The sequence below is a fragment of the Rhyacophila brunnea genome, unplaced genomic scaffold (assembly GCF_057557595.1).
Source record: "Rhyacophila brunnea isolate RB1 unplaced genomic scaffold, BYU_Rbru_1.0 scaffold_21, whole genome shotgun sequence".
NCBI classification, from domain to species: Eukaryota; Metazoa; Arthropoda; class Insecta; order Trichoptera; family Rhyacophilidae; genus Rhyacophila; species Rhyacophila brunnea.
In genome coordinates, this window is record NW_028232871.1 from 36,101,168 (window position 1) to 36,114,467 (window position 13,300).

The 13,300-nt window shown below is 32.4% G+C and overlaps 1 protein-coding gene across 3 annotated transcripts in view; it reads left to right on the forward strand.

Moving 5' to 3' along the window:
• LOC147070983 (uncharacterized) overlaps nucleotides 1-13,300 on the forward strand; it is a 944,473-nt gene that overhangs the window by 625,202 nt on the left and 305,971 nt on the right. For all 3 annotated transcript variants that reach the window (XM_085949029.1, XM_085949030.1, XM_085949031.1), the window contains one exon: nucleotides 4,932-4,991. In XM_085949029.1, the coding sequence (XP_085805155.1) occupies nucleotides 4,932-4,991 (60 nt within the window). The remainder of the gene's footprint in view (nucleotides 1-4,931; nucleotides 4,992-13,300) is intronic.

Below are 13,300 nucleotides of genomic sequence, written 5' to 3' on the forward strand. Positions count from 1 at the left end.
CATCCAAACATGGAAGTAAAACCTCGTATTTCACAACCAGTATTAGCAGATTCGTCGATAAGAGAAGTGTTTAAAATATTATTTTACTACGATTTTTTCCTTCCCCTCAACATTCTTCTCACACAGACTTACGAGGTTTCAATAGTAAGGTGACGATATAATATATATATTGCTACTTTCGTGTACACTGCATATAGCGCAGTGAACGTAAAAACCAATCTGTTGGTTTTAGAATAGTTATAAAAAAAGAATGAAAATATAATAATGTGATACTATGATATTCTGTTGTTAGATATATATCGTAGATCAGCCTACAATCGACATTTTCCAATAATTTAACTTGATGTTAGTGGCGTCGTAGAGGTAAACTATCCACGAGTTTGATTCTACCAGAATATTGTAAGTCGGATGTCTCAATTTCGTTTGTTTACCTGTAGTTGAGGTATCAGGGCGACATGAGACGTCATCGGCGCCGATGATAATGCTCGTCGTGATTGGATTCCGCTCTGACTTCGCGCGCCGCTTCGTAGCGAAATGTCATCTAATTAAAACTCAGTTTCTGCCATTGCCAATCTTAAATCTACATGGGAAATAAACTCCGTTGGCGGAAATTAGAAGTTGGAAAAACAGCCAATTACCGTTGACGTTTCTGAACCCTGAACAGCCGGCGACTGTTTTAAATTATTCATTGATTGCTTTTAGTTGGGTCTCTGCTCTAAGTGAGTATTTTAAACTTGATCAATCTAGTCGACGTAGATTTGGGGCAATTATTTTGTATGGAGCTTATCGCCTAGCGCAGACTAATAGCAATCGCTTTGTAACTCTATAATGTTCGCTAAAATATTTCAACGAAACGGAGCGTTTCAATTATCGATATACTATTAATCCTGGCTGTGTTTCTACTATCTGACCAATCGCAAATTGCGTAAACGGGCACTGGCAATTTATTATTATGATACCTTTGGGTAACAGGTAATTATTTCGTCATTTATATCAGTTTCTGCGATCATCCGTACAAATTAGGAGCTTTTGAATGTTAATGTACTTTCTGTCATAATAATATTATCTCCGGTCAACTGGATTAAGTATTTTTATTTCTGCTCGTAATGTCGATAAACAAACTTCCGCGCTAATGGTGTTTTATTTTATAATATATGCACTTCCAATATTTCGACTTTTCGTATTATATCTATACCTCAAAAACAATATGTCTATTATAGTACGATTTTAGACAAAAATGAGTTCAATGTCAATTTAAAAATTCAAACTCAGAGCCAATTTATATGTTTAATAGTAGAAATTCTTACACTTGAAAATACATTGTGGTATCTCAAAAGTGTTCCTTTTTTGGACTCTAATTACACTGGTAACATATTCATGTGTGAATGTATTTCTCCAAATTTAATATATTATCGTCTTATTATTGAAATACCATATCAAAATATTGCAAATTAATAATCAAAACACATGCAATGTTTACGAAACAGATACCACTTGGAAAGTTAATTTAATGATAATAAAGGGCGATCAACCCCTACCCTCAAAATGACGATCGAATATACATAAATAAACCCTTATTCTGAATGGGCAATGTAGTAAAACTTCAACTTAACATTATTAGATAGCATTTGATTTTAGCCTGAGGCAATTTATGATTGGTATTTTTTATTTAACAGCTTTTCAATCTTCTCTATTGAAAACACGTCTGTTTAAATTCAAATCGACTTTGTATTAAATAGCATTTGAAATATACATAATTTATTCAATCATTAGATTTATATATTATTATAATGACAATGACTTTTTTCGTCCCATTTTCAAACTTTTACAATACCTATCAGGCTTAAATGTATTGATAATTTATTTTATAAGGGCGGTTCGGAGCTTAAATTTTTATATCCCCATGGAACGCCTTATTCAAAAAGCTAAGTGTGTTATTAATAATGCTATTGATTTGAAATTATCCAAGAACCTTGTCATAATCGTATTAAAAATAAACCCATAAAAATCGAATCGATTGGGATTAGAATAGACACCCTTCGCTTGGTGAGCCAGTGCTCTTGACTAATTAAACTACCGAATCTGCGGTGTTTAAAATGTCATCAAGAAATGACTACCTACTATATTTTTTTTTATTATAATAAAATGTGCACCTACTATCACCAGGTGAAAGTATGTATTCGAATTGTTTTGATATAATACGTATTTCGCTCGTATGTATGGTGACATTTTAAAATTATCACCCACGGTGGCCGCACGGTTAAGCGTTCGACTATCACGGCGTGGGTTTCAGGTTCGAATCCTGGGTCTGGCAAGTACACATATTGTTTTTCAATTTGTGTGTGAGTCAGAGTATGGACCTAATAGGTTGAGCAAGTGGCTGACATCCATTTCTCGTAAAAAACAAAATCTGTTAATACAAACCTCTACTCTGTGGAGGCCCATATGATCCTATTAGGATCGGACATGGTCAAAAAATATCGCTGGACTCTTGAGTTGAGAATATACATTTTCACGTCCTTGCACTTTATAATAGTTTGTACTCGATTCAATGAAATATGTACTTACCTATTATTTAAGAATGTAATATCTTCCAATATGTATTCATCCATACTGATACCATTTTTAACTTCAAGTAAAGTTTTTTTTCTGAGTTAGCGAATCAGTTAAAATAAAATAATTGATATAGAATAGTGTTAGGTATTTCTTTTAGAGTTATTTTGTATTTTTCTCGCAAAGAAAACTTCGTAGAAATATTATTTTAATGATCGATTAAATGTGGGTACCAAATAACTTCCCGGTGGTTGTTATTATATCTAGTTAATCAGTTTTTATTGCACAGTATTTTTAAATTACCGCTAATTACTATCAAGCATGTTTATTTGATATTATATAATCATTACCAGCCCATTACATGGCCCATTAAATTCCAAAGTTACGAATGTAGCTACCCATTATTACCTTTAATACTAATCAACATGTCTTCGTAGGCTTGCGGGGAGAATACTTTGTTTGTGCTGTGTTACCTGTAATTATCAAGGAATCATATTGTGTCAGCAGGACATTAAATGTATAATGCCCTCGCCGCGGGAAATGAATTTATTTGTACTCACAAAATACACTTTGTAGTAGTATGTTACCCTGATACGATAATATTTAACAGTCGTACCTACTTTTTTTCCCTCGTAATAATGAATATAAGAGTGTATGCCCGTTGACAGGCAGCCCGAGGCACTGAACTTGTTCCTGCTTTATTAAACCCTATTTAATTTATTGCCTTTATAGGGCAACTTATATAACTCAGTCATAAATCACGTAAAATAAGGTTAGTTCTGTACAAAGGACTCGTAAAGTTAGTTCTGATTTCGAGCGAGTCTAATGCTATCACGCTCCCAATGTTGAGTGTTATGTATTATTACTTTAATACTATCAAAGCTCTTCGGGAGCTTTTTTGTGTAAAATCAATATTATGGTGAAAGATATGCAGTGATGATATGTGTTTAGGAAAAAGCGCATAACCCTCGATTTTTTGAAAAGTGCTTTTATTGGATATTAACAATGTATACAACTAAATACACGTTCTATAAAAAGGAAGTAAGCCGCAAATGCCGAATTATTATCTAAATTCAGGTTTTAATTGAGATTAATTAATTTTTAATTAATGTAAAAAAGCATTTATCCGCAATTATATTGATTTTTCTGTAATAACTTCTTTAATTATTATTAGATCGAAAATATATTACACAAATCATCAATCATCATGCACCCAATGTCTGTGTATATTTAAAAAAAATATTATACTAAAAACTCTCAAAAGACGTTTTTTGCCTCTCCTGAAAAATTTGTTCAGTGAGGGTTACGTCCTTTTTCCTAAACACGGTCGATATTGACTAACATTTCACACAGCTATATTTTTATACATTAAAGTTTTCCAACAATTTCACTTAATTAATAATAATTATTACATGTCATATTCTTATAGCAACTCCCATCTCCAGATGGTCACTGACTAAACCTAAACCAACTTAGCGAAAGGACTCCTAAGTCAGTAAAGAATTATTCACGTATGCTTTGAATAATCTGAAGTGGTGATAATTTTGTATTTTAAAATACATTACTCGCATTTTGAAATATCTATCAAAAATTACATAAATGTTTCTAAAAACCTAGGTAAATTTAACTAAAATAAATATTTTTAAATATCAAAGTTGTTAGATTTTTGTATTTGCTTTTTGTTTGTGTCTTTTGATGACTTTGTTTGTACAAATAGCTGTATAATTCTGAAATTTGTATAAGTTGACAATGTCCGAATGAAGCTGACGAAATCTATCTGGACGTTTATTAAATAATGTGAGATAACATGTAAATGACGTATTTTATTTTAATTAATTAAGTATATTATTTTATAAAACACCCAGGCACTAATCCAAGTCGCAAAAAGACGATTCAAATGTAAAAATATAAAACTAAAATCAATTACAATGCATATTAGGTATGTACTATGAGTCTTCTATTATTAATATTAATAAACAAGGCTGGCATGCATATTCGGCTTTCTAAAGTCTTTCTTTAGTTTTTACGGTGACGTAACTTTCAATATAATATTACGTGCTTATATTTCATACTCTACCTACAATTATATTGCTATCAGTGATGGTACTCGTATAATTAAACCATATAACTGTTACGTACGTTATTTTACCGTATGAGATTAAACATCGATGCCATGGTATCAAAGTCACCTTGTATATCGTATCTATTATCTGTATTGACATATTATTATATTTATATCTTGTTGATGCATGCAATGCAACCTATACCTATACAAAATCAAAACAATCCCTGCATGTACCATTACGCAACTATTATATTTAACCTAGCACTTAAGTGAATGTTTTCCCCTATAAAGCTCTGATCTCCTGGTGTTTCAGTTCTCAAACGACGGACCCAGCGGGGAGTCCATGTGTCTGCAGGGACCTGACTGCTTCATGGTAAGTACTCCCCAGTATTATTACTCCTCAAGGCATCGAACCCATGGCCTATAACTTGAGCATAGCGCACCGTATGTTGGACGTTTTATTTTCTTGTTCTGTCTATTCGACGTGCTGTTATTTCATTAACAAGACAAGATGGAAACTAATCGGTTTGTCCGAAGCTGTAAAATATTTACATACCATTGAACGGAACAAGCATGAAATACAAGATATAAAATTATCATTGTGTCGCTAGTGTTTTTTTAACCTTTGTACACCGTGTCCGCGAATTCAAACTACATTTCGAAACCTTCCATTTTTTTAAAAACAATTCCATTGTATAATATAACCCATCTTACTCAAAGAAATTTCAGTTCTTGCTGGATAATTTGTTAGGTTAGGTTAGGTTAGTATTCTTGAATTCATAAATTTTGCCTGACTCGTCTATAAAAATTGCCGCTGTTCCCGCGTGGCTTCCAGTGAACAGACTTGCACCGAAATGTCAATAGTCTTTAATCTTTTACGTGGTTTCCGCCTTCATCAACGCGAACATATCTTGCGCGTACCATTAAGAAAATGCATGATGGGGCAATCTTGCTGCCACAGAAATAATAATATGAACGTTCCTTTATATTATTTGACATTACATAAAATTTTAAATACTTAATGGAAAGAATTCAAGATTATGGACGAATTAGAGTAGTGTGACTTTACTTCAGATTGAACTACCAATCCACCAAAGCCAATCAATAACCTAGACGAGATCAATATTTTGAAGCTGAATTTTGTTTATGACTTAATGCCGGCTAAGCCATAGAAAACTAAAAAAGTGGAGTGTCTTTTAATATTGAATGCACGTTGCGATTATATGACAAACTTTAACAGTTTAATGCATACAAACATAACTATTGAAAATAACATATTATTATTTTTTAACACCTGTTTATGTTTATCCCATATTTCTCATTACTTCTGTTTCCTTATTTCGATGATAAGGCATTGTTTGGACACTATCTATCTCATTACATTCTCCATCGGTCGAGGTAATATGGCGTATTCATTATAGACTAAATAATTAATTGCTAATTCATTAGTTCAAGCGGGCTTCCAGGCTTAAATCTTCAGCGCCCCCCCCTACCTATTGCTAAGGTTAAATGCAGTGTGACGATCTACAGTAGTTGTGTATTCCAAATAGTGTTCATGGTAAAATTCAGGGTATTTTATAGCGATTCTTTGTACTTTTTAATACGCCCACTTGAATTATGGAGTTGTCGAATATAGACAAACAATAATCAAAAATTGCATCGTACAAGCACATATTTTTAAATGTTAGTAGGTATGCTAGAAGTGAAATAGTGCCACAGGACACATTTGTTTTTTTTTTTTTTTTTTTAAATTAAATTTTTTGATGTGTTTATCTCACTTGACTGGTCGATCCGCCACACCGGGCCCCCAGGCTAGAACCCTGTCAGCCCCCCCCTTGTGGGAGCGATGCATTAGTTGCATATTTACTTTAATATTAAATTTTCTATTTTGTGCAAATTAATATTTGTTTGTAGAATCCGAGTTTAGTGAGCACACTGTAAAAAGCACATGTGTCATTTATGATATTCCAAACTTTATAGCGCGGAGTGAGAGAGAGAGAGAGGGGAAAACGGTCTTTTTCGAGATTTCAATCAAAATAGAATTGCCTTCTTAGATTGTGCGTGCATGGGGTTACCCGTAGGTGAGTAGGTACCCAACGCCAGAAGAATCAAGCATCCCGCCTCTTTATTACGCTCGCAAACCGTACGTTATTTTGATCGCTCCCCGAAGTACAGTTTATCTGTAAAACATTTTTATTGCAGTTGTGCTCGCCGAATACAAATGATACGTTATCAACCCGAGCGCCATCTGTTACAACCTTTTTCTAACCTTTGGCCCTTTAATTTTGGCCCGGCCTATGATATCTGCTGTACACTTTCTTCTATATCACGTTCGATGCGGCCAGTGCTGAATCAAGGATTTTTTACTAACCTTATACTACCACTTTACCTTTCTTTACAAGTTTACACTATACAGCATCGGCGAAGGGTGGAGGTAGGCTGTTAAGATTCGACATAAATAGTGCATGTGGAAAGGATTAAACTTTTTCAGTAATATGTATTTTGTTTTCATTGAGCTAAAAATACGATTTGCATATGGTGCTGGTTAGTTTTTAATATTCAGTAAAAATTGTGCACACTTTTTCATTCATAATTATTGGTTGATTAAGAAAACATATTATTACACATATTGTTGCTTCATTTTTTAAATTCATTAAGCCATATCTAAACCAAACTATAATACCTAAAAAAATATTATTCTATCTATAAAATATCTAAAGTTATTTATCATTTAATTGGATAAGTTTAGATACTTATTTTATGGCTAGACGAGTATTTTTGACTGTTTTGTCTTGGTTTTTGCAGGGTTTAATTTAATTTTAAAAACTAACTAACACCATCTATAAATTACAGTCTTATTTCAATAAAAACAAATACGTATGACTGACAAAGTTTAGCGGATCTTAACAGCCTACCTCCACCCTTCGCCACTGCTATACAGAGTACCCACCTTCCTGGCGTTTATATATTAATTTTAACGAGGAGCGCGGAAAATTAGTTTTCACTTGTCGTACACCCGCATTATCATATATCTTGGCACATTAATAATGGATCCAATGGTTCTAACTGAAGTAACCAATTTTACCATATTCGCAAACAACTCGTTATGTATTAAGTAAATCTGATAGAAATGCTGTTGAAAGCTCGCTTGGTGGAATCGTAGATCCCTCCCTGATATGAAAATTTTGAACGGTAAATATTTTTATGTATATTGTAGTGGCATATACATTTTTTTTAATTCGTGTAATAATAATTTATTTAATGTGGAGGAAGTAAACTTTTAAAAAAACAAATCTAGTTAAGTAAATCTAGTCTTTTAAGTCTCTCAGCATAATAACAATGGGGTGGGTAGGTACCCCTATCAGATGACAGTGCGTAAAGCATGGTATTAAATAGATGACAACTATGTTTTCTATAAGTATATGGATTTAGAGATTTTATGTGCACCTAATTAATTGCAAACTTTTTGAATTCACGTGGCATGGCCCTAAATGTAACTGTTGACATTGTTAAATAAATATGCTTGCATATTATCCTCATTGCAACCCTGTATTTTCTACTTTTCAAACCTTCCGTTAAACGACATTTGCAGTCTTCTCTTTGAGAAGTATTAAAGTAATATACTCTTACATACCTATATATTTTTGCTCTTTAAAAGAAAATTCCATTTTTTCTAACGACTACTCTTTCTCTCTCATTCACTTACATAACAGGATTACTTTGTGTTGATGTTAAACGCGTGTAATAGGATAACCATCTTACTCATTCTCTGTCCACTGCTGGATGAAGTTGTGTGCACCCATCTCGGTCCTTATTCTTCAATAATTAAATCCGCTAAATTTGATTATCTCATTCATCCAGCTGGCTCAAGATCGGCCCTTTCATCTTACGATATCTCTTGGAACCACTTTATAATGCGACCTACCCATTTCCGGTTTTCAAGTTTTCTTTACACTGTGTACCAATATTTTTTTTGCTTCTTTAAAATTCTACTCATGTTTCTAACCCTACGCATTATGCCCACCATGCATCTCTCCTCATATTATATTTTTCCATATTTCGTACATGTATTTATTATGCAAGTAAGGAAAAGAAATTGGTTAAAAACTTAACGCTTTTTAAATGCGTAATAGAATATATTATATTCTTTAATTAAATGTTTAAATGTCAGTCAAGTGACTCTATCTAAAAGGAAACACGAAGTGACCGAGTCGTTACGAGTGGATATTGAATTTAATTTGTGTTTTTTAGTTATAACAACATTTTAAATATATATTTGAATATTCACATGTATTTATTTTATTACTTTTAACTTAGTGGACAAATTAATATTTAATGTTTTAATATAGGTGCATACATAATGTTATTGATTCGGCTCTATGACGTTATAAAATATAAATGAATATTTACAGATAACTGGTTTTAAAACTAAGCTATCAATATTTTACTGATAATCATAGATTTAATTCCTATAGACAATAATTCTATATGTCAGTGATCCCCAACCGTGATTTTGCCAAGCCGAATAAACGTCGACCACGCACAGTCAATTATGTTTCCGACAAAGCGTTTAAAGTGAACTACTATTTTATTGTTAAGTGTGTGTTTATTGGTCAGCCAAATCTTTTTTTATATGTATATTTTTTTAAATCTTTTATCCATAATCCGATCCTAATAAGATCATGTGAGCATCCGCAGAGTGGGGGTTTGTATTAACATATTTTTGTTTTTACGAGAAATGTATGTTAGCCACTTACCGAACCTATTAGCTCCATCCTCAGACTAAATAGGTATGTTAAAATAAATTGCTTATCTATCAAAAAATTTTCCTTGCAGCGTTAATACACTATACCAGTGGTCGGCAAACCGCGGCTCGCGAGCCACATGCGGCTCTTTAGGTATTGGCGTGCGGCTCTTTGCCAAATTCCCAATTCACAATATTTACAAAAACTTTTGCAGAATTCACAATTTTTATTTTTTGTCATTATTTTACACTTATTAATGACATTATCGCGAGCCTAATTTTTCCTCGGTTGATGCCAAAAGGTATGGTTGTTGTTGTTTTAAATTTGCCCATTACAAAAGTCGACAAATAAAATTTTTCTCCATTTGATATTGACACGAGCACTTTTGCAATACAATTTTATTGGTGGATTTAACAAGCAAAGTGTTATGGAGCTCCAAATTTGTAGGTCTTGCCACCAAAATTGAGGATTTGGAGAGAGAAAAATGCAATATAATTTCACAACACCAGTGGGGCACTCTAAAAGATCTACATAAAATAGATACTACGATTTTTAATACATATTATGGAATAGCTTTCCGAACTCATATTCGAGTCTACATGATATGTATATGAACAATCATTTTCAAACATGAACAATATAAATAGCATTTAGAGAAGCCAAATAATCTATGAGATTTTTTTGGAGTCGCGCCTGAAATTTAAAACTACAAGTTACATACCGAACATACAAAAACTCTCAAAAGAAATGCAAGGTAGGCCATTATTCACATCAGTTTTAAGGAATGCGTGAAAATTAAGTGTAATTCATATTCTGTAAAAAATATATTTATAATTTCAACAATAAAAAACATATAAATTTCGTTAGTTTTATTCGGGAAATCTTCTTCACCTAATACTTAATAAATCAACAATTATAACATGTAATTAATTCATTTAAATACCTATATAATATTTATAAAAATATATGTATGGCTCTCGAAAATTTTTTTAACCGTTCTGCTACTCATATTTGGCTCTTTTGGTCCAAGAGTTTGCCGACCCCTGCACTATACCATTTAAGACAAAGGCAGAACGGCGTGGAATTTTAACTCTGCTGAAGTTCAGTAGGTATGTCAGAGTTTACTGCTTTATTTTATCATTTACCTGTTGTATAAAGGTACTTTATTAGCCAGGTATATTACAGATCAATTATACGTGGGTACTACATTTTTTCTTAGCACAATTCACCGTGAACTGTCTTACCGGAAATAGATGGCCGTATAGCATTGAGATAAAAAAATAACGCGTTGTTCGTGGTGGAGCATTGCAGACAGTAATATTCAAATTTGATTAGATTGAATAATAACATTAAGAGCATACTTAAATGAAACGGCAAATAATTTTCAACAATAGGTGCGACGAAATTTCGGACTCGCTGCCAATCAGAGAGCGATAGTCGAGCTGTGAACACGTCAATTTGTTTTGTGATGGCGTCGGGGGAATTAATTCTTAAATCGTGTAAAGATGACTAAAAAACGTTACCCATTTACTTGAAAAGGATAACATGTCAATGAATATATTATTATTATTACTAATAGAACAATAAACATAACATTAAATAGACGCATGTTGAATTTTTATGACAAATTATGTTTTTTTCTGTTCGCGTCGTTTGCACAATCTTCGCGTCGCGTAGTCACGATCGTTTTAGACCGTACCCCAGCTGAAATATAGCCTTAGCTCATTTTTATTTGATATTTGTTAGGTACAACTAATATTTATGAGCATCCACTAGCATTTTATATAAATTATACGATATCTTTGTACTTATAATTTACTTATCTACCAATTTGTTCTGTCTTCCCCTTGTATTCTTAGGTTTTTTGTAAGTGTTTTTTTTTTACTTAGACACCAATTTGATCTCAATACCATGTTTCAATGGTTTCGTCAATCAAATATAGATTTGGAATCACTGGTCTAAACCGTACGTTTCTCTTGCAAAATGATAACGTCTTAATCTCGCTTTAACGAACATGCAAGGGTACATTTCCTGACGTAGACCAATCGATTCAATTAGATTTTATTGCGGCATGCAGCGCGGATTTATTCACTTTGGATTTACCTGGCCATATTAAATGCTTTCAGAATGCGCTTTCCTACATTGAGGTATGCTAATTAATGCTTTAAATAGACTAAGCTAGATTTACAGCACGCATTTTACACTGAGACTATCTTTCTTTGGGATTTAGATTGATTATAATTGTTTGATTTATTATATGATTTAAATATGGTATTCCTATAAATAACAGTCATACATCGAGTTAATATAACTTTAAAAACAATAAATGTAGGCACATAATGACTAAACGAATTTATCACAACTTTAACTTTAACAAAAATAGCCAATATAAATTCAACAAGTTTGCGAAATAAATAAAATCATTAGTTAACTAACTAACTAATATAGTTATTAATATTTGAAATTAAAGGATGTATCAGTTAGCAGAAAACGGTATGGTTATTACATAACAAATCTTTTTACATTAGAGAGATACTTTAAAGTTTAAATAGTCTGTCAAATTCATCGATTAACTTTTACGTACTCTCTAGCTATATTTTTTTTGAATTTAGATATATTAATAGTGTTTAATTTTAAAATTATGGTAAATTAACCTTTTAATTATGGCTGGAATTAAGAGCTTATCCTAAAGATTTTGCGATACATTTAATTAGTAGCATTTCAAAAACTGATAACAATTTTGTTTGAGCTATGCTCTAAAATTCCACTTAACTTGTGGCTTATTATATACTATCGACCGAAGGTACTTGATGGAATTTGAATTTAAATTCTAATGGATTTAAGTTATATACTATTCCATTCGAGTGGGTTACTCGAATGGAATAGTAGAAAACTTAAATCCATTAGAATTGTAGCTTATTGTTTGCGGTAGTTACCAAGTGATTGTATAAATTCACAGTGTCCTGTACTTATATTGGCTATTCGGCTTACAAATGATTTAATGCTCGTTGTCAATAGATACTGATTCCCTTTACATTCACTTTGCCATCATCAATAAATACCCATACTTATATACTTACTTAAAATATATAATATATCCTATAGGTATTCTCCAAAAATAGTAATATAAAAGTTTCTTCTGCTCTCGTGGTGCAGTGCGTAGGCCGCTGGCCTTCCATCTAGGAGCTCTGGGTTCGATCTCGGTGACGACACAATTTATTTATGTAATTTTCTCAAAGCCTGGGTGTTTTTGATTGTTCAAAAATTACTAACAACCACCTTGTACGAAAAAGTAAGGACATGGTTATTGATTTAAAAAAATATATATAGAAGATTCTAATTTAGTAGCCTAAGGCTTAAAAGAATTAATAATCATTTTTGAATATATAATTAATACAAAAATATAATACGTATGTTTTGTCTTTGTGTTCTTAGAAATAGCCATGGCCATAGTATATCATATATTCTTTAAAAAAACAAATACATAGGCCTTACATAATCACTGACCATCCATCCTAATAATCTTTTGAGAATCCAACATTTCTTTTTTTATAATTTTTCAGTATATTTTGTTATTTCTGTAAACGTATGTGATAGCAGGGCACCATAGTATTGCAGGAGGTATTGCATAATATCAACCCAGTTCCGCGGTTATTGCGGCAATGTTGCAAACGAGTCGACAATTTGTCGCCCGGCTTAGCGTAAAGTCGCGGAATTTGTATGCGAGTAATAGCGCACTTGCCGCAGTCTCGCATATATGGAAAATCCAAATCAAACAGGATATCCGATAATATTTGCAGATATTACTTTGCTGCGCGCCTTCATGCTTTAGTTTTAAACGGAAAATATATCTTGCTCGCAGCATAAACCCATCCTATATTGTATTTAATCCCCTAAAAACGGTTATATTATAAATACTTGTCGTGTAATTAACAGT